The sequence below is a fragment of the Lynx rufus genome, unplaced genomic scaffold (genome assembly GCF_022079265.1).
Source record: "Lynx rufus isolate CCGP_SWC_20201006 ecotype Redwood Valley unplaced genomic scaffold, mLynRuf1.p SCAF_17, whole genome shotgun sequence".
Lineage (NCBI taxonomy): Eukaryota > Metazoa > Chordata > Mammalia > Carnivora > Felidae > Lynx > Lynx rufus.
Window position 1 is genome coordinate 33,450,685 of NW_025814831.1, and position 23,501 is coordinate 33,474,185.

At 39.4% G+C, this 23,501-nt stretch overlaps 1 protein-coding gene across 2 annotated transcripts in view; it reads right to left on the bottom strand.

The window, feature by feature from the left end:
* The window catches only part of EXD2 (exonuclease 3'-5' domain containing 2), a 50,261-nt gene that overhangs the window by 21,871 nt on the left and 4,889 nt on the right, over positions 1–23,501 (bottom strand). For both annotated transcript variants that reach the window (XM_047079442.1, XM_047079441.1), the window contains exons 2-3: positions 15,810–16,189; positions 1,033–1,289 (exon numbers count right to left, since the gene is read on the bottom strand). In XM_047079442.1, coding sequence (XP_046935398.1) covers positions 1,033–1,289; positions 15,810–16,142 — 590 coding nt within the window. In that variant the 5' untranslated portion in view covers positions 16,143–16,189. The remainder of the gene's footprint in view (positions 1–1,032; positions 1,290–15,809; positions 16,190–23,501) is intronic.

A 23,501-nucleotide genomic window follows, 5' to 3' on the forward strand; every position in this document is an offset into this window, starting at 1 on the left:
TATACCCACCGCATCTCACAGCAGAGAGTAACAGTGGGCACCTCTGGGGAGGCAGTGCCCAGGGAGGAAGGCCTGGTGAATGGTGGCTTTTGCTGTTACACTCCAAATACGTCTACAGATTTACAATTTTTTACAGTAAATACTTTAACGTATTTCTTGAAAAAAATCACAAGTCTTATTTACATAAGCCAAAATACTAAACTAAAATTTCATTTTACCCTGAAAAATTATGATAAAAAGAGATTTTAATCAGTCCTTCTCTTAGTTTATCAAATCCTCCAAACTTTAATGTCAGTGTCACCTGAGAAAAGGAGAGAGGCTGCTTCACTCCACATTACTGAAATGAGGACCTGTAATTATACATGAGAAGGTAATTCCGACTCCCTGAGAAAAAAGTTAGGATAGAATTTCTGTAAGAACAGAATTCCAAGGAAAAGGGAAATCTCTCCTCCTCCCAGTAAAGGATTAGGTCTACCAAATTTTTTGGCCTAAAGCAGGGTTTGCAAACTCAAATGCTTATTAGGATGAGTTGGGGTTACAAAGGGAGAGGTGGGACTCCTGCAAATTGAACAGAACATGCGCCTCTAAAGAGGCCAACTGCTCCCCAGCAATTGTCACCATGTAGAACCATTTGACCTCCCATAGTCAAACCATCTGATTTTTCAAAAGCAGTCCAAAATACAGACTTTTACATTAAATCTTCTGGATTTACACAAAAAATCCCCAAATATATCATACGGGAAAAAAACAAAAACAAAACCTGCAGTCCTAATTTAGCTGGTGGGGCCATCAGTTTACAACCTGTAGCTTATGGCGGGCACCTCATCGATGTTTCATCTGAAAAAACCAACCGTGGATAAATGCCGTCTTCTCAGAAGTTGGAATTCTTCCTCACAAATTTACATGCATCTCAGAAGCCTCTAGGCTTCTAAAAAATGTTAGATGCTTCATTAGCGTTTTCAGTAATCTACAAATCTTGCTAAAGTATTTGCCCCGCAGCTACAGGAATCGAAGCACTCATACAAACCATACCTCTGCCTCATGGCTAGGTACCGGAGGTCCAGGCACCCCTTAACAACGAGGCCATAGTCCTGCAGCAGCTTGCTGGCATCTTCTGAAGATCCTACTCCAACTTTTAAAATACTGCCATCTGCCAAAATATCCAATAATGTTTTTGGTAGTGTTTTTCCGCCACGGATCAACTTTGGCAAGCGAACTAAGACACAGAAGCCACTCGAGGAGGCCATTTGAAGGAGTGACAAGGGACTGGCTTTGCCTTCCGAATTCACCTGCAAGAGGAAAACAGGGCCACAGTTCATACCCTACCACAGCACCAAGTACAACATGAAACTGGCAAGAAAAAAGTCTAAGAAGTAATTCCTTAACTTCCCAAGGGAAGTGGCTGGCCAAATTTTGGTTCAAATCGAAGGATGAGCCGATGCCAGCAAGCACAATGGACTTTGTGAAGCAGCAGCCTAAACAAAGGTTACTGAGGGCCCCAAACATGAGCCTGAAATGTGAGCAGTCCATAAATGGTGACACGGAGGAGTGGTGGCTGAGTCATGTGAAACATACTGGTTTTAAAAGTCTAAGTGAAAAAAGTCTAAGAGGTAGAGCGCCAAATGATAAACACCCTTTTCGTTACCCAGACTCTCCAACACGCATGCTAGCAACTCTACTCATTTACCTTATCGTTACTGCCTCAAGATCCAATTTTTGAAAAGAGGGAGGAGACACAGTACCAGAAGTAAGCGGTACTGCCAATATAATAAATCCTGGTAGCCCAAGGTGCTTTCTCAGCATTTTATGATCACAAATGGTGTTCACTAAGAAAAAAAAAAAAATGTATACTGAGCCTGAGCTAGGATCCTTGTATCTTAAGAGATGGAAATAACTTTTTATATTAACTGATCTAGTTTTAATCTTTTTTTTTTTTTTAAATTTTTTTTTTTCAACGTTTATTTATTTTTGGGACAGAGAGAGACAGAGCATGAACGGGGGAGGGGCAGAGAGAGAGGGAGACACAGAGTCGGAAACAGGCTCCAGGCTCTGAGCCATCAGCCCAGAGCCCCATGCGGGGCTCGAACTCACAGACTGCGAGATCGTGACCTGGCTGAAGTCGGACGCTTAACCGACTGTGCCACCCAGGCGCCCCTAGTTTTAATCTTTTTGAGGTAACAGATAGTTACTTCAAAGCTGGAGAAAAGAGCTGACAGCTAAGAAGTCATTCCTAGAAAAACTTACATGCAAAATTCACATTAATGAAAAGTCCTCTAAAGCTATCCACTGAACCCAGGTTAAACATCCAATAAATTCCAATCCTTCTCATTTTTCGGGACAGGAAATTTAGGACCTACAGGTGAACCAGTTTGCCTGAACGAGGAGGGATAATGACAAAGTTAGGACTAGAACCCAAATTCCCAAATCTGGAAGGGCAGTTCTCAACCAAGATTCATTTGCACCCCCCTCCCACATCCCAGGGGCATCTGACAATGTCTGGAGAAATTTTGGGTTGTCACAACTTGGAGAGCTGGTGCACAAGTATCTAACAGGTAGAGGTCAGAATGCTACCAAATATCCTACAAGGTACCAGATAGCCTCTCACGACAACCAATCATCCGCCCAAAATATTCACAGCAGGGAACGCTGCTCTGGGCAATGCAGTTCTCTCACTGCTATGTATCAGAGGGCTAGGCATTGTACTAGGTGCCACCGTGGATATGAAGTTATGTAACAGATGGAACCTGCCTTAGGGATTAGAGCCTTATTAGTAGGGTACAATCCACACAAATTGCATGGTAAATACCAAAGGAGTGACTCAAAGTGTTACAAGTAATCAGAGGTAGGATATTTCAGAGTTGAGGTTACCAAAACCACAGAAAGGAAATAGTTAAGATCACAGACCTTCTGTTAAAAACAAAATCCAGAGAGCCCTTGTCTTTGACTTCTACTTCACTAAGTAAAATCATGGCCCAACTCACAAAATCTTAGGATCTCCTTCCTCAGGCAGTGCTTTATCAATGAGGGTTATTTCCATATCCTCAAACAAAGCATGCCAGTTTGATTTCTAAGGTGTCTATTTCTTAGGGCTTAGCCAAGGTCAAAAAAGACCTACAAGAAACTTGACTACTGGTTCCTGTTCTATAACAATTCATCCAGATGTGGCTTTTTATCAGTGAAGAATTCCCTTCCTCCATATACCAGCTCTCCAAGAAAAAGCTATACATCTCTTCTTCTAATATTTAGCACTGTTAATGTGACATAATACTCACTGCAAATTCCTAAGGCTGGATCTCTGTACATCTTTTGAGTAGTGTTCCATTGTCTAAAATACTTTAAATAAATAACTAGATAGTAAGTTGTCTTTTTAATACTGTTTCGGGATTGTGCTTAAGATCAAATGGATCACATACAGTTTTTCCACTAGGAATTCAAATGTTTATGATTCAAATAGGTACCCAATTTATGTGGAATGTGTCATTGGAAGAATAATGCTTTTAGCAGAGTCAATTTGGCTTAAAGAATAAGACATCTAATCTAGTCTTTCTCACATTCCCCCCTTTTGCTTCCTAGTATCTTTTTGCCTTGACATCACTGACTACTTATGGAAAACAATGGAATCCTTGGCTTACCAACATTATATTTAATAAAACAACAAAAAAAGACACATTTAAATTTCATTAGCATTATTTAATCCAGTGTTCTTTAGATTAGTCAACTCATAAAAATGTCTGTGACATACATAACATATATATACGTATGCATTTATACATTATAAACATGTAGTACTATCCTAATATGTCACAGATAATATTAAACATACACAAAAGTAAAAACTTTTAATGAATGATGCCATGAAGCATCAAAGTTTGGACAAAATTTTTGTATGGAAACTTTTTCTGTATTCCAGTGATTCACTTAGAGAGCACTGGTTTAAAGAGTCTCTTTCCTGAGGGCCAGTGGATAATCTATTTGGGCTTCAGGATTCTTAAAAGTCCAGAGCTGTACAACTTTCTAGAAAAGCCCACAATTCTTCAAATGACCCCATGGTGGCAGCAGAGAGTAAAGAATGATCTGGGACCATCTTCTGGGCTTGAACAGATTAATAAGCATTCTTAGTCTGTGGAGTTCATGTTTCAGTTAAATTTAGACCGTGGCTTTGAGATATGAATGAGCTTATCCTGTTTAAGTGACACAATAAAGGCTTAATGAGGCTAGAAAGTAACAATAAGAGGATAAAAAAAAAAAAATAGGGTGGGAAAAGAATAGGAGACAAATCAGAGATGCTGAGAGAGGCCAGAGCATGTAAGTCCCTAAGTAAACATAAATAATTAAGATATCTCGGTTTTACTGAAAGCAATGAAATGGTTTTAAGCAGAGGACTGACATGATCTGATTTTCATTTTTAAAAGTTCACTTTGGTTACCATACGGGGTGCGGGGACCGTAGGTGCACAAGAGTCCAAGCTGGGAGGCAACTCAGGAGGGTACCACAAAGGTCTACAGAAGAGACCCTTGAAGCTTAGGCTAGGGAGGAAGCAGAGGAGAGGCAGAGAAGTACATGGATGCAACATCTATTCTGGAGACAGCACTAGGAAGTATTACCAGAAAAGGGTTAATAGTAAGGAAAAGGATGTAGACCTCCAGCAGGCTTGAAGCCTGGGTCTGTAGAACAATGCTCTTTGGAAAACGACCTTCACTTCATTCAATCTTTAGTGCACCAATTATTTGCATCCATCGAGCGAGGACATCTGTAGCTAGAGACTCTAGAAAACATCAGGCAGGAGCCAGGGGCCAGAAAGATATTTAACATGTCCATCCCCACCTTCCCAAGAGAAAGGCATCTTTTGGCTTCTCAAACATGGCAGAAACCTCATTTTGTACATGTGATTTACATATAATTATACATTACCATGAGTAATTCAGGGGGATCTGGAAATGCATACCTCTATCTGGTAGCGTGCTATGTTATTTCCACAACCATTTCTATGAATTTGTACATATGTTGCCACTGAAGAAACTCAGCATACCATAATTGCCTGTTTGTGTCTGATTTTCAATCTTATCATTTCTGTTGGTCAGCCCTTAGTGGGGAGAATGTCTCCCTGACTTTCATCTTGAAGGTAGAGAAGACTAAGGATAATACTGGTTTGGGAAGAAAACTCAAAAGTTCTGTTGGGAACATGGTAAGTTTGAGATGACTATTAGCCTTTGAAGGGAAGACGCCAAGTAGACAGGTGGACATAAAAGGCTAGAGTTCTAATTTTAAGAGTCATCAGCATGTCAATGGTATTTAAAGCTATAAGGCAGACGAGATCACTTAAGAAAAGAATGTTGATTAGAGGACATAAATTTGTGGTCCATGGACACATCTGTTGATCCCCAGACATGTTTAATATTACCATTATTTTGGTTTCCACATATTTAAAAACTTGTACCAAATTTTAAAAATTAGTAAAATTCACACTATTAAAAAGTCTATTTTAAAAAAAATCTCTTGGGGCGCCTGGGTGGCGCAGTCGGTTGAGCGTCCGACTTCAGCCAGGTCACGATCTCGCGGTCCGTGAGTTCGAGCCCCGCGTTGGGCTCTGGGCTGATGGCTCGGAGCCTGGAGCCTGTTTCCGATTCTGTGTCTCCCTCTCTCTCTGCCCCTCCCCCGTTCATGCTCTGTCTCTCTGTCCCAAAAATAAATAAAAAACGTTGAAAAAAAAATTAAAAAAAAAAAAATAAAAAATAAAAAAATCTCTTTAGGGGCGCCTGTCTGGTTCGGTGGGTTAAGCGTCTGACTTCAGCTCAGGTCATGATCTCATGGTTCATGGGTTCGAGCCGCACGTTGGGCTCTGTGCTGACAGCTCAGAGCCTGGATGGAGCCTGCTTCGGATTCTGTGTCTCCCTCTTTCTCTGCCCCTCCCCTGCTTGCACTCTCTCTCTCAAAAATAAATATACATTTGGCACAAAAACAGACACTCAGATCAATGAAACAGAATAGAGAACCCAGAAATGGACCCACAAGCATATGGCCAACTCATCTTTGACAAAGCAGGAAAGAATATCCAATGGAATAAAGACAGTCTCTTCACCAAGTGGTGCTGGGAAAACTGGACGGCAACATGCAGAAAAATGAACCTACACCACTTTCTTACACCATACACAAAAATAAACTCAAAATGGATCAAAGACCTAAACGTAAGACAGGAAGCCATCAAAATCCTCGAGGAGAAAGCAGGCAAAAACCTCTTTGACCTCAGCCGCAGCAACTTCTTACTCAACATGTTTCTGGAGGCAAGGGAAACAGCAAAAATGAATTATTGGGATCTCATCAAAATAAAAAGCTTCTGCACAGCGAGGGAAACAATCAGCAAAACTAAAAGGCAACCGATGGAATGGGAGAAGATATCTGCAAATGACATATCAGATAAAGAGTTAGTATCCAACATCTATAAAGAACTTACCAAACTCAACACCCAAAAAACAAATAATCCAGTGAAGAAATGGGCAAAAGACATGAATAGGCACTTCTCCAAAGACATCCAGATGGCCAGCCAACATATGAAAAAATGGTCAATATCACTCATCATCAGGGAACTACAAATCAAAACCACAATGAGATACCACCTCACACCTGTCAGAATGACTAACATTAACAACTCAGGCAACAACAGATGTTGGCAAGGATGCGAGAAAGAGAATCTCTTTTGCACTGCTGGTGGGAATGCAAGCTGGTACAGCCACTCTGGAAAACAGTATGGAGGTTCCTCAAAAAATTAAAAATAGAATTACCCTACAACCCAGGAACTGCACTACTAGGTATTTATCCAAAGGATATAGGTGTGCTGTTTCGAAGGAGCGCATACACCCCCATGTTTATAGCAGCACTATCAACAATAGCCAAAGCACGGAAAGAGCCCAAATGTCCATCGATGGATGAATGGATAAAGAAGATGTGGTACATATATATAAGGGAGTATTACTCGGCAATCAAAAAGAATGAAATCTTGCCATTTGCAACTACGTGGATGAACTAGAGGGTATTATGCTAAGCGAAATTAGTCAGAGAAAGACAAATATTATATGACTTCACTCATATGAGGACTTTAAGACACAGAACAGATGAACATAAGAGAAGGGAAGCAAAAATAATATAAAAACAGGGAGGGGGACAAAATATAAGAGACTCTTAAATACGGAGAACAGAGGTTTACTGGAGGGGTTGTGGGAGGGGGGATGCACTAAATGGGTAAGGGGAATCAAGGAATCTACCCCTGAAATCACTGTTGCACTATAAGCTAACTAACTTGGATGTAAATTTTTAAAAATAATAATAAATAAAAATAAATAAAATAAATAAAATTTTTTAAAAAAAGAAGGAAAAGAGGAAAGAATCATACTGATAGGAGACAGAAAAGTATGAAGACATGAAAGCCAAGAAGAATGTCTTATGCAGGAACTGTGCAGGTGCTTTTGACAGCTAGAATAACACTGGATTATTAAATAAGTGTCCACTGGATTCGAAAACAAGAAAGCCATCAACTTGATCAGTTTCAGTGGGGTAGTATAGTAGGAAGTCAGATTAAAGTAGTTTGAGGAATAAATGGAGCAAATTATACCCAAGTGAGTAGAAGAAAAAAATGAGAGAAAGAGAAGAAATCAATGAAATAAAACACAAACATACAATAAAGAAGATCAACAAAGTGAGAAGTTGATTCTTTGAAAAGACTAATAAAATTGATAAGCTCATAGAAGGAGAAATCAAGAAAAAAGAGAAGCACAAATAAATGATGTCAAGAAGGAAAAGGGAGCCAACTCTACATATCCTTCTGATTGGGGAAAAAAAACCTGAAGATATTATAAACATGTTTATGCTCATAATTTTAAAATTTGAAAGCAGATTCTGATGAAAAATATAATTTACCAAAACAGACATGAAGATGGGGCACGTGGCTGGCTCAGTTGGAAAAGCATGCCACTCTGGATCTCAGGGTTGCGAGTTCAAGTCCTGTGTTGGATGTAGAGACTACTTAATAAATAAATAAACAACTTTTTTTTAAAAGACACGAAGAAATAGAAAATTTGAAGAGCCCCAAAACTATTAAAAAATGATATCCCTAATTCAAACACTTCCCTTAAAAAAAAAATAACTGCAGATGGCTTTACCAGTAGATCCTAATCAAATATTTAAGGAAAAAAGAATGACAATCTTTTTTTTTTTTTTTTTGAGAGAAAGAGAGACAGCATGCATGCAAGCAGGGGATGGGGAGAAGCAGAGAGAATTTTTATTTATTTATTTACTTATTTTAATTTTAAAAAAAATTTTTTTTAATGTTTATTTATTTTTGAGACAGAGAGAGACAGAGCATGAATGGGGGGAGGGTCAGAGAGAGAGGGAGACACAGAATCAGAAGCAGGCTCCAGGCTCTGAGCTGTCAGCACAGAGCCCGACGCGGGGCTCGAACTCGTGAACCACGAGATCATGACCTGAGCCGAAGTCGGACACTTAACCGACTGAGCCACTCAGGTGCCCCGCAGAGAGAATTTTTAGCAGGTTCCATGCTCATCATGGAACCCAACAAAGGGCTTGATCTCACCACTGTGAGATCACAACCTGAGCTGAAATCAAGTCAGACACTTAACTGACTGAGCCACTCAGGTGCCCAAAAAAGAATGAAATCGTATAGAAACTCTTCCAGAGAACACAACATTAACTTGTTGTGTGAGGCCAATATAACTTTTACTCAAAATCAGACAGGGTCATTTCTAGAAAAGAAAATTATAATCCAATATCACTCTCATGAACATAGTTTTAAAAAAATCCTCTAAAATGCATTAGCAAAATGAATTCAGCAATGTATAAAAAGAATAAAGACATCAGGACCAACTTGGATTTACTCCAGAAATTAAAACACCAATGTCTTTCACCACAAAAACAGAATAAAGGAGAAAAACTACATAGTCATCTCAAGAAATACAGAAAAGTACTTGATAAAATTCAACAACTGTTCATAATGAAAAAAAAAAAACAAACAACTCTTAACAAACCAAGAATAGAATTCAATGTATTTAATCTGGTAAAGGGATCTACAAACAAACATCGGCATTGCCGAACATGGCACATATCGTATTCAACATGAAAATGTTGAAAGCTGTCATTTTTAAAAATTTATTTAGTCTTTTAATTTTTTTTAATGTTTACTTATTTTTGAAAGAGAAAGAGCAAGTGTGGGGGACCTCCAGAGAGAGAGGGGGACAAAGGATTCGAAGCAGGTTCTGTGTAGACAACAGGGAGCCTGATGCAGGGCTCGAACTCACAAACCGTGAGATCATGACCTGGGCCGAAGTCGGATGCTTAACTGACTGAGCCACCTAGGCACCTCTGAAAGCTGTCATTTTGGGATAGGGAATGAGTCAGGGATGCCTACTGTCACCACTTCTACTGGGCACTTACACTGTAATCCTAGTCAGTACAGTAAGGTAAGAAAAGAAACAAAAGATGTAAGGACTGGAAAGAAAGAAAATGGTCACTTCTCAAATGATAGAAGAGTGTACACAAAAATCCAAAAGAATCTACAAGTAATTTGAATTAATGAGTTTATTAAGGGTCCTTAATAGAAGAGAAATATATAAAAATCAACTGCATTTCCATATACCAGAAACACAAAAAAATTTTAAAGATTTCATTTATAAAGAATTTTTAAAATCACAGAAAACTACCGATTTTTAAGAGAAATTAGAGATCTAAATAAATATTCCTAGGTTATAAAACTCAATATTCTAAGCAGTTAATTCCTCACAGATTGATCTACTGATGCCAATACAATCTCAATCAAAATATCAAGAATTTTTTGATGGCTCGGAGCCTGGAGCCTGTTTCCGATTCTGTGTCTCCCTCTCTCTCTGCCCCTCCCCCGTTCATGCTCTGTCTCTCTCTGTCCCAAAAAATAAATAAACGTTGAAAAAAAAAAAAATATCAAGAATTTTTTTTGTAGAACCTGAAAAGCAGGTTTTAAAAAGTATAAGGAAATGCAAAGGACTAAGATGAAGATATTCTGGCAAAAGAACAAGATAGCAAGTATCACTGTCCTAGGTATCAGGAGTCATGATAAAACAACAGGAACTAAGATAGTTTGTGATCACTGGTGCAAGAATAGCAAAACAGACTATTAGAGAGCCCATAAACAGATCTATTCATACAGATAATATGTTCTGAGGTAAAGAGGCATTGCTGAGCAGTGAGGAAAGGTTTATCTTTTCAATTTATGGTACTAGGTAGGACAAGTGGATATCCATATGAGGGAAAAATAAAACTTGACCCTACCTCGCAGCCCCACCCCCACACACAATGAATTTCAGGTGAATCATAAATCTAAATGTGCGAGATTAATGCCATAAAACTCCAAGAAAATAATACAGGAAATATCTTTATGCATAGGAATAGGATAAGACTTCTTAAACTGTACCATACAGATCTTCTGATCATCAAAAGAGAATATTAAAAAGAATGTAAAGGCGGGGTGCTTAGCTGGCTCGGTTGGTAGAGCATGCAACTCTTGATCATGGGGTGATGAGTTCGAGCCCCATGCTGGGTATAGAGATTACTTAAAAAAACATTCTTAAGGGGTGCCTAGGTGGCTCAGTTGGTTGAGCTCCCGGCTTCGGCTCAGGTCACGATCTCACGGTTTGTGAGTTCGAGCCCCGCAGTAGGCTTCCTGCAGTCAGCGCAGAGTCCACTTCAGATCCTCTGTCCCCCTCTCTCTCTACCCCTCCCCCGCTCACAGTCTCTCTCAAAAATAAAAATTAAAAAAAAATTTTTTTTTAAATACAATCTTAAGGGGCACCTGGGTGGCTCAGTCGGTTAAGCGGCCGACTTCGGCTCAGGTCATGATCTCACGGTCCGTGAGTTCGAGCCCCGCGTCGGGCTCTGTGCTGACAGCTCAGAGCCTAGAGCCTGTTTCAGATTCCATGTCTCCCTTTCTCTGACCCTCCCCTGTTCATGCTCTGTCTCTCCCTGTATCAAAAATAAATAAAATGTTTAAAAAAAATACAATCTTAAAAAAAAAAATACAATCTTAAAAAAATAATAATGTAAAGGCAATTTACAGAATGGGAGAAAACATTTGAGGTATACATTTAACTCACAAAGGATTCATACCCAGAATGTAAAAAGAACTCCTATAATAGATCAGTAAGAAAAAGACAAATCAAAGAAAAAGGGGCAAGAGACTTGCCACTTAGAGATATCTAAATGATCAATAAAATGTAAAAAGATGCTCAACCAAAAAATAAAATAAATAAATTAAAACTTTATAGTACAGCAAAGGCAATTATCAACAAAACTAAACGGCAACCTACTGAATGGGAAAAGATATTTGCAAATGACATATCTGATAAAGGGTTAGATTCCAAAATATATCAAGAACTTACAAACTCAGCACCCAAAACACAAATAATCCAATTTAAAAATGGGCAGAAGATACGAATAGACATTTTTTACACATAGTCAACAGACACATGAAAAGATGATCAATGTCACTCATCATTAGGGGAATGCAAACCAAAACTACAATGAGATACCATCTCACACCCATCAGAATGCTAAAATCAACAACACAAGAGACAACAGGCACGGTGGCTTGTGGAGAAAGGGGATGTAGAGAAAGGGGAACCCTCTTGCACTGTGGATGGGAATGCAAACCAATGCAGCCACTCTGGAAAACAGTATGGAGGTCCTCAAAAAAGTTAAAAATAGAACTACCCTATAATCCAGCAACTGCAGTACCCAAAGAATACAAAAATACTAATTCAAAGGGATATATGCACCCCAATGTTTATAGCAGCATTATCTACAATAACCAAATTATGGAATCAGCCCAAGTGCCCGTCAACTGATGAATGGAAAAAGGAGACGTTGGGGTGCCTGGGTGGCACAGTCAGGTAAGTGTCAGACTCTTGATTTTGGCTCAGGTCATGATCTTACAGTTCGTGGGATGGAGCCCCATGTCAGGCTCTGGGCTAACAGCACAGAGCCTGCTTGCCATTCTCTCTCTCCCTCTCTCTCTGCTCCTCCCTGACTTGTGCATGCATGCCCTCTCTCTAAAAATAAAGAGGCATTAAAAAATGGCTTAGTAAAAAAGTAAATAATCTGACAGTCCCAAATAAATAAAAATAAAAATCTGGCAGTACCAAAAAATAAACAAAAATTAAAAATAAAAATCTAACAGTACCAACTGTTGACGAGATACAGACAAAGACAGCCTTGGTGGGAGGTTAAATCAGTATAACCACTTCTGAAAACAGCCGAACAATGGCTACACTCATACGATACTGACAGGAGGGTATATTAGTTAAAACCTCCTTGGCAAACAGTTTGGTATCATCCATGTAAGTTAAACATACACACAATTCTACAATGTAGGACTCCACTCCTAGATACATATGCCCAATAATATTGTGTCCATAAATTTATTGCAACATTATTTGTAAGAGCTCCAAACCACAAACTCAAATGCCCATCAATATTAGAATGGATGAAGTGAATCATGATATATTTATACAAGGGATTACTATATGGCAAAGAATCACAGTCACACACACCATAGATAAATCTCACAATGTTGAGCAAAAGAAGTCAGACACAAAAGAATACATACTCTACAGTTTCACATATATTAAATTTAAAAAGCAGGCAAATCTAAATTACAGTGCTTAGGGATGCATGCATAAGTGGTAAAAGTATAAAGAAAAACAAGAATGTAAATACTATAAAATCAGGATAATGATAACTGTTGGGGGACAATGATTATAAGCAGAGCTTCTGGGGTACTAGCAATCTTCTATTTCCTGACCTAGTTTCTAGTTACACAGCTGTTCTCTTTAGATAAATCATTTAGCTATTTTCGGTTCAGGCACTTTTCTTGATGTGTTTTATTTCACAATAAAAAGGTTAAAAAAAAAAGACTTCAGGGGCAAGTAAAACAGATTAGACAAAACTAAATAAAGAAAAAGGGGACTGTAAAAGGGACCTAAAGAAACCGTGCAAAATGAATCCATAGAGACTACAATATGTTAAATATAAAAGAGATTACCAGATATGTAGGATAACATAAAAAGTTGAGAATAGAGCTGATCAAATTACAGCAAGAAAGAAGGAAGAGGAGGGAGAAGATGAGAAAGAAAAGGGGGGGGGTGGTGGTGGAGAGAAGAACAAACAGGGTAAAGACAATCTGCAAAGAGAATTCAAAAATTGATAAAAGAGGGGCGCCTGGGTGGCTCAGGCGCTTGAGTGTCCAACTCTCAATTTCAGAGGTGAATCTCACCGTTCGTGGGTTCGAACCTCGTGTCGGGCTACACACTGATGGCATGGAGCCTGCTTGGGATCCTCTCTCCCTCTCCTGCCCCTCCCCCACTCACACACATATTCTCTGTCTTTCTCAAAAATAAATAAATAAGCTTTAAAAAAAGAAAGAAAATGCAATGACTTCTTTAAAAAATACTACTAATAAAATAAAAATTGATAGAAGATGTCAATCCTCATTTCTACCTATCTCTCAGAATCCCATGTTGGTAATACAGAAAGAACACTTAGCCTCATCATACTGAATCTTCAGGACCACAAACTCAAAGTGTAGATCTTAAAAGGAGCTACAGAAAGTTAGATTACCTACAAAGAATCAACACTTAGTCTGATAGTCATTTTAAACAGCAACAACAGAAGCCAGAAGACAATGGAATACTGTCTTGAAAATGATGATAAATTGCCATGCTAGAATTCTGTATCCAGTAAAATACCTTTCTTTCAAGCTTAAGAGCAAACTAAAGACACTTTCAAAACAAGAACAATGACAACTAGTTTAATGAGCTTTGAAGACATAAACTTCTAAGAATGACCTTAAAGAAAATGATCCTAAGGAAAATATGAGCAAAGAAAAAGGTAAACATTTTGGTAAATCCAAACAAATACTCACTGTATTAGACAAGAACAAAAACGTCAACTATACAAGCACACACAAGTGAATAAAAGAGAAAGGGAGGGGCACCTGAGTGGCTCAGTCGGTTAAGCATCCGACTTCGGCTCACATCATGATCTCACAGTTGGTGAGTTTGAGTCCCGCATCGGGCTCTGTGCTGATGGCTCAGAGCCTGGAGCCTGCTTCAGATTCTGCATCTCCCTCTCTCTCTGCCCCTCCCCCACTCATACTCTGTTTCCCTCTCTGTCAAAAATAAACAAACATTTAAAACAAAAATTTTTTTAAAAAGAGAAAGGGAAATGGAAGAATGGCGACACCAAGGAAGAATAATTTTCTTCATAAAGCTTTTCTGTGGCAGCAAACAGGGAAATGCAATCACACCTGAAGATGTGGCATCCAGCATGAATTCAATACTTATCCAAAGCCAAAATGAAGTGGGTTTTGGGTTATTTGCCACTTTAACTTATCCACATCTCTGCTACAGTAATTAAACATTATTAAATCAACCGCTGTTACTAACCACTCACTTCAGACTACCCTGCGGCTGCAGTTATACTTCATTTAGTTAGAAAATCAAGGCGCTTGGCAAAAGTGAATGTTCCTAATCTACTACAGCTCACTGTTTAGTGATGTTTTCTTCTATTATTGTTGGACTATTTCTAAAATGATAGAATTTCGTATACAGAATCGACCAGAAGTGTCCAATGCTGTCCTGATGACCCATGCTCACTGGCAGAAACAACTATTGTTGCTGATACGATGAAATCCCTTGAGCGGGCGTAAGGTCTTGGGTGACTACTAAACCCTTCTGGACGCTGTCAAGTGTTCTCGTTCGTGGTCATCCCTGGCATCTGGTTGACCTCTTACCAAATCTGGGACCCGATTTGGTGGCAGCTATTCTGCTTAGGGCCTCTTCTGATTACACTTCCTGGCCGTAGGCCATGTTCTACATATCCAAAAGACATATATCGGATAAGACATACATCAACAAGGAATGATAACTATGATTTATTTATAGTTATGTAATATCTTCTGTTTCAAGGAGATTAAAGTTCACTCCGTGAATCAGAATAACAGAGGAACAGACGCACCCTGTGATCCTCATCACAACTATGTAACGACTCTCCCCAAAGAAGGCCTATTAGAAAAATGAACCAGATGGTTAGGAAAGCCCTGGGCTCAAACGGCGATTACTTTTTTATGCCTCCCATCTCCCATCTGTAAAGTGAAGGTAACAATAGAATCTTCCCACACGGGATTTACTGTGTAAATTAAATGAGATGCTGCAAACAAACAGCAAAGTACCTGGCTGAGAGCAAACAGTATTTCAGATTTTAATGTTATCTCTTTAAATGCTACTTTGTGTAATAATTCCCATTTAAATAGACTTTCTTAACTAACTTCTCCATGGCATCCTTATGAAAATACTATTTAAAATATTAATAGTAGCTAATGTTTAATGAGTACTTACTATATGTGAAAATCATGCTGAACCCTTTATAGGGCTTATCTATTTGACTCCTTTGAAAAGCCCTGGGAGGGAGCTACCATTACAGCCCTATGACAAACAAGTTCATGAGCCTCTGAGAAGGTAAGTAGCTTGTCTGAGTTCACAGAATAAGCGGTCAAAATGGGACTCGGACAGATCTGTCTCACTCTAGAACCCATGATTTTAAGCACTCTCCCCTCCTGACGAGAGAAGCAGCTTCTCCGTCTGCTAAATTCTATTTATGAGCTAGTTGAGAACAAGCTAATTCTCCTTTAGTCTTATCCTCTACTTGACTATTCAAGGTCCCTAGTTAGAAAAGCAGAAAAGATTTACATGGTTTATTTTTGCTTTTTAACTTACCCACTCACAGTCAATTCCAAGTACTGGGAGATCTTCTAACTCACTCCTAAGCAATGGCTCGATGTGGTCCCACTCTGCCTCGTGAGACACAGTCACCACCTTTGCTTCGAGAATCTTCTCCTCCCACGAGGCTCTGGGGGCACCGCAGTGCAGCTGGTCGTCTGCTGGAGGGGGCTGCTCCCTCCTGCCCGGGGCTTGCTGCTGCCTCCGCCGTTGCCAGGGGTCAAGGCTCGCTTTGCTCCTCCGGCACCGGATGCCCTTCCACAGGACAAACCCCCCCACAGCCACACCGACAAGGGTGGTCACTGTCAAAGCCGTTAAGTATTTAGACATCTTCAACTTTTTTGCGGCTTAGGAAAGCATATCAGTAATCCCACAATCTGCAAAACAAATGGCAACAATATATTTATATACAGAATTTAAACCTATATGGAAACATGTTTTCCCCTAAAAAGTGCTCCACTTACAACCCATGTGTCCACAAACTAAACAACAACAAAAAGAAAGAAAGAAAGAAAGAAAGGAAGAAAGAAAGAAAGAAAGAAAGAGCTACAAATTTCCACATGGAAAAAGTGATATTTAACTTTTTCACTTTTGTACTTTCTTGGTCTTCATTCTCAGCCAAGAAAACGCCCCTACATTCTACCAGCTGCCCAGTGCTCCCTTAATCAGGCATTAACAGGGTGTCTGAACATACATATACGTGTATGGAATTTGAAAAATTAAAATTAATTATAATCCTCCTACCCTTAGGTAACCAGTTATCAGTGTGATGTTCAATTATTTCACACAATTAAATAAACAATAAGAATGGCAGATCATTTCAGTCAGGGAAACTCCACATAACAGTCTCTCTTCCATTTCTCCTATACCACACGGTTTTCTCCATCTACCTTTTGTGTTCCTATTTTTGACAGAGAAATGGACATACAGCGCTGTTTCTGTACTACTTACATAATGACAGTAAATGTGTAACAATAAATGGTAAGTGGCTGTTAGCCTCAGTCACACAGGGCGATCATGAGGCAGACACCGTTCGGCACAAAGTAATTGATCCCATTTGGGAAGCAGGCCCAGTGTAGTCATATAATGCCATTATTCAAGGGAAGTCAGGTATCTAAATTTTATGTGAAATGTCACTATTTTTAAGTGTCAGCAACAAATTCACTGTGCCAGCCAAACAAAAACACTCTGGGCTCCGTGCCACCCACCTGTGGATTCTGGCCTACAATCTGTATTGCCAAAGACACGGTGACCTGCTAGATGCTGCCTACACTTTTCTATGGCCGAGAGTTTCCCACTGAAGGTGTACTATTTTTATCATCTTTCAAAGCTTCAATAATAATTTTTTTAAGTTTATTTATTCGTTTTGGCAGGGGAGGAGCAGAGAGAGAGGGACAGGGAGAGAATCCCAAGCAGGTTCTGTGCTGTCAGCGCAGAACCCAACATGGGGCTCGAACACACGAACCACAAGATCATGCCAAGATCAAGAGTTGGATGCCTAACTGACTGAACCACCCAGGCACTCCAATAACAATTATTTTTTAAATAATTTAATAGTTACAACAACCCTGGGCTATAATCATGTAGGCATGGATTAACTGGGGGGGGGATAAAAAATGAAATCACACAATTATTACACTGCTAATGAAAACAAGAAAATAGCTGTGTTATTTTTAAAATACTTACTTTATTGCAGAAGTACTAAGTGCTAAGTACTCATGTACTTTCTCCAGTACTTTTACTGAAGGCTTAATGAGATTCAAGAATTTGCACAAATTTCTAGTTAAAATAATCTGAAAAGACGTTTAAAAAAAAAAACTCTTCCCTTTCCCACTTTAAACAATACAAAATGCTGGAGAAAACATCAAAAATATAAATGTTTAATAAAGAGTTAAACTCAAAAGAAAGGGAAATCATCAGCTGCCAGAAATGGAAACAGGGAACCCTGGAACTCCTGGGTGGGAGATATGTGGGGGTGGGGGGAGGGCACAGACCAGAACTCCTAGCAGCCTCAGTGCTGGGCTTTATTGCCAGTCCATGGCCAGAAGTCTAGGCCACAGGCCCAGGGCACAGCTGGGACCCGGGAAGTGCTGCCTTGTCCATGAACAGGAAACTGAAAGGGTTCAACTACCATGGTCCAGGCAAGCACCCGCCCAAGGCTGAGAGTATGAACAGAACTCCTCATGAGAAGGCAGATCCCCAGGCCTGCACTGTGAGGCAGTAGAGGGCCCAAATTCACATTATCCTCACAAAAGGAAACTCTAAGTTTTAAAGAAACTAGCTTTAAAGAAACTAAAACTAAGGGGCGCCTAGTTGGCTCAGTCGGTTAAGTGTCCAACTTTGGCTGAGGTCATGATCTCACGGTTCGTGAGTTCAAGCCCCATATCAGGCTCTGTGCTGACAGCTCAGGGCCTGGAGCCTGCTTCGGATTCCGTGTCTCCCTCTCGGCCCCTCTTCCACTCGCCCCGTGTCTCTCTCTCTCTCTGTCTCTCAAAAATAAACAAACGTTAAAAAAATTGAAAACCAAAGAAACTAAAGCAAAAATGGTTAGAATTTGTGAATTCGGTTGGAGTGTGTGTGTGTGTGTGTGTGTGTGTGTGTGTGTGTGTTTCTACCACCCAGGAAACATGCAGTACTTCCAACAACACCAGTCCCTAGAAGAATACTCACAAATGAATCAAAACAAAACAAAAATTTTAAAATACCCTGCAGCCAATAAAAATATTTCACATAAGAATCAAACAAAAACATCCATATCTGAAATCTGAAAGGAACTTAAATAACACTCAGTGAAATTAAGGAAAATAAAATCTAAAACATGAACAGGAGACAACATAAAGTAGAAATTCTACATACAAAAAAATACTTGCTAAAATTGTTTAAAAGTTCAATACTCAATAGACAGGTTAAATAGTAGATCAGACAGAGAGAGTTAGTGAATTGAAGATAAATCTGAGGAACTCACCCAGAATGTAGCACAGAGAGAAAGATGTAGAAAACATAGCAGAGACATGGGGGACAGATTGAGAATCTCGACATCCATGTAATGAAGAGTTGAGATGGAGGTCATCAGATTTAGTACAGTCCTCTGAGTCCCAAGCTGGATAAATTAAATCTATCCACAGAAAGACTTGTATAAGTATGTTCATAACAGCTTCATTCATAATAGCCAAACCCTAGAAAAAGTCCAGTTGGTACACCCATACAATGGAATACTACTTGGCAATAACAAAAAGAAATGAATTACTGATAAATGCGTGAATCTCAACATTAGGCTGAGTGAAAGAAGCCAGATACAAAAGAGTTACTGTATGGTTCTATTTATACAAAGTTCCAGAACAACTAAAATTAATCTATGGTAGAAAAAGATCTGAACACTAGCTGCCTCTGGGGGGTAGGGTGAGTTACAGGGAAGAGACATTTAAGCTGAACACTGAGTATCAAAAAAAAAAAAAAAAAAAAAAAAAAAAAGCCAGTCAGGAAAAATTCTAGGGAAGAGCATTTCAGGCAAGAGAGAACTTTCCAGAATTGTATAACATTCCATGTCTTGATGGGGGCTTGGGTTACCCAGGTGTACATATTTGTCAAATTTTTTTTTCCTGTTGGCCTGCCTGATAATTGTTGATTTATTCATTGTCTATCTTTCCCACCAGACTGTAAACCCCATGAAAACAGGGACCTTACCTGGCTTCTTCAATATTACATATATATGCACACCCACACCCATATATATATATATACTATATGTTCACTATATAGTATATACTATATGTTTACTATATAGCATATACTACATATTTACTATATAGTATATATATTATACTATATATAATACTACATATATACGCATATCCAACAATTGCCACAGAGATGATAACAATAAATATTCATCGAATGAATACAACACAATTCCAGGTATTGTATTTTATGATAAATGTCTCTATTTCAATCATCATATTACAAAAATCTGTTTATTCCAGTGAAAAAAGTATTTTTCCCCTTACTGAGTGAGCCTTGGTGCCACAGAGAAGCATTATGGTTCAATACTGGGCTAGAAGTGAGAAAAATCAAATCTTGTGTTATAAGCGGAATGTTTGCGCCCCTCTAAAATCCCTATGTTGAAACTCGCCCCCCCCCCCCCCCAGTGTGGCGGTACTAGGAGATGGAGCCTCTGGAAGCTGATGAGAATGCGGTGAGGTCATGAGGCTGAAGCCCCCGTGGACGGTGTTAGTACCCTATGAAAGCTTGCTTCTCTCTGATCTCTGCCAGTGTGAGAAGTGGAGAGTCTGCCTGTTGGAGGAGGGCTCTTACCAGGACTGACCAGGCCGGCACCCTGATCCTGGACTTCCAGGCTCCAGAACTGTGAGAAATAAATTTTTGTTTTTTATAATTCACCCGGTCTGTGGTATTCTAGTTTTGCAGCCCAAACAGACTAAGATACCTCTCTAAGGGCACGCTCTGGTATCCAAAGCTTTCAGTGCCTCAACATTTCCCCTGACTGAAACAATCTGCTGCTTTTATTTTTTTAAAACTGGACACAGTAATTGAACATCAAATTAATGACAGTAGTTACCGAAGGGTAGTAGGCTTATGAATAACTTTGGTTTTTCAAATTCTATGCAAGTATGTATATTTATTCATAATGAGAAAAATACTTTTTTTAATTCATGATTTTCAGAGATAGGCCATGTAAATATCCCACTCAACACTTAAGACGTGATTATATTCCTGAAATAAATCACATTTTAATGAATGAAACAAATATGTTAACATATTCAGGGAGCAGCTTCAGGTAGAGGGTAAGGAGATGGGCCTTAGAGTCAAATACCTTGGGTTCAAACACAGCCCCTGCCACTTGCTAGCTATAGAACTTGGGCAATTCCCCGAATTTCTTCTCTAAGTGTCAGCTGAACTTCTCTAAGTCTCAGTTTCCTCACTGGCAAAATGGGAAAGATAGTCTCTACAACACAGGATTGGCTAGGACATTAGGGTTCAATAAATGCCAGTTCTTACTAGATACCACAGAACTCCTATTAAAAGAAATCAACGAATTATAGAGTTAAAATTTAGAAGGCAAATTAAGCTCTTGCACAAGTCAAGAATCCTTTCCGTGCTAGTCTTAACAGATCTTGACCTGGTCTCTACCTGAATCCTTCTAGGAACAGAGTTCAGTACCTTAAGGGGAGTTTTTGTTGAAAGTCCTTGTATTTTGCAAAAGTTCCCTACTTAGAAATTGCTCTCTTTGATGTTCAGTCCAGCCTCTGCAGTGACGACAGCGTTTACTCCCTCCTCAGAGCTTGTGAAATACGTGAAGACAGCTCTTAGGACTCCCCTTAGAACATTCTTCTTAATCTAAGCAGCCTTCCAGTGACCTGGGAAGGTCATCGTTGTGGGCAGATACCTCTGAACACCTCCAAGTTTGTCAATGGATCTCTTTAAATGTGGCACCCAGGTCAGCACTCAGTACTTGAGATAGGGTCCAACTGGTGTGAATGACACTGGTACTATTACTTCCTAGGGTCTGGGCCCTATATTTTATGGATGCTGTACCAAATGATTTGTTTTTGAGTACAAGAAACCCAATGGTGGGTCACATAAAGCTTGTGGTAAATTAAAATTCACAGATACCAAAACGAGTTCCCCACTTCATATATTTATGATTTATATTTTGCACTGAAATCCAAAACTTTACATTTCTTTCAAATTTCATCTTGTTTGTTTCAGCCAAATGTCCAAATGTTTCATCCTCTGAGACCACTCTGCATCCTGATTGTGCATTCCCTCTCAACTTAAACATCATTTTGCATAGATAAGTGAATTTTTGTTTGCAAAGAAAATAACATCTTCTCACGTGTTTTTACTCATTTTTTCCATTTTCTTTTGCATTTCACACTATCTCCATATTTCACGACATTAAAATAAGGTGACATTAAAGTAGAAAAAGCTTTACAAAATATTACTGATTTGCTTCCATTGAGAAGGACTCCCTCAGATATGAAGTTCCCAGGCATATGGTAAGATTCCCGACTTATTCTTTGTCATGTGTGGCCCACGTAAAAGAAAGGCCTCACAGGGAAATTGGAAGGAGCAAGCAGGAGGGAACTCTTGACAACATTCAAAAAACGTATAAACCCATTTTTACACGGAGAGGTTTTGTGCAGGTTTTTTCCCGGCCAAAGGATTCGTTCAGCAAAAGTGTATGTAGCACTTTCAGGAAGCCACACATTGAGCCGGACTCTAGGTAAGAAGAGTTAAAAGGCACCGTCTGCTTCCAGAAATGCAGGATTCAGAAAAGGAGACATTCACGTGGTGAGCAAGTTGCCATGCAGTGAGAGAGCACCAACAACAGAAGCACACACAGCACGGGGATGGCCAAAAGGAAGGAGTGCGGGTATTATCAACAGAAACACTCGCTGGGAGAGAGGGCATCTGAGATTGGTGCTGGTGTTAAAAATGAGCACACACTGCCCAGGTGCACACGCAGACAGCAGACAGGCACTCCGGGCAGGCGGCCCAGCGTGTGCGAGGACACGGAAGGCACAGAGCAGCGCAGTATAGGTGAAAAGGTTCAAGCAAATTTAACACATACTGTTAGTGTAAAATACAGAATTGTGAAGGCTCAGCACAAAAAAAGTAAAAGTATGTTATTGACAATTTTCACACCGAGTTTTTAAGGTGGACCTTTTTTATTTTGGTAAAATATACTTAACACAAAATTTACCATTTTAACCATTTTTGAAGTGTATGACTCAGGGGCATTAACTACGTTTCACAGTGTTGAGCAGCATCACTACTATTCATTTCTAGAACTTCTTCATCGTCCCCAAACACAAACTCTGTACACATTAAACAACAACTTCTCATTCCATCTCTCCCACCCCTAGGAACTTCTATTATAATTTCTATTTATATGACTTCTACATTGCTTTTTCATATGTATGCTGAAATAACAGTTGGATGTACTAGGTTAAATAAAACATGTTATTAAATTAAGTTCGCTTTATTTCTTTTTACATTTTGAATGTGGCTACTAGAAAACTTTATTTATGGGGCTCATATTATATTTGGGCAGTGCTGTGCCAGAGCATAATGTACATATAAGGAAACAGAGACAGATGATGCTGGAATGAGTAGATACAGGTTGAGTCATGAGGGCCCTAAAATTACCTTACAAGATAAAACCTCATGGGTAATGGAGAGCCAGTAACAGACTTATAAGGGGAGTGTCAGCATCAGACTCATATTTCAAAGAACACCATGGTGGCTGTGTCGGTACTAGACTGGAAAAGAGTAAGGCAAGAGACAGGAAGACCTCTGGGAGACTCAACAGTGATCTGGGAAGGGAAGAAGATCCAAATCAGTGCAGAAGAAGGCAGAACGAAAAAGGGCCATGGTGGGGGTGGGGGGTGGCACCTGGCTGGCTCAGTCACGTGAAGAGCATGCGACTCTTGATCTCGGGGCCATGAGTTCAAGCCTCATACTGGAGGTAGAGCTTCCATTAAAAAGAGAAAGAAAAAGAGAAAGAAAGAAAAAAAAAAAAAAAGGAACCATGTATCCTAACAGAATGGCTGCATTAGTATCACCTACATAAGGAGAAAAGTCATACATTTTACAACTTATCATTTTGAAAGTTCGATAAATATGAAATCAATAGCTTTCCAAACCCACTATAAGAATATAAAGAAAAAA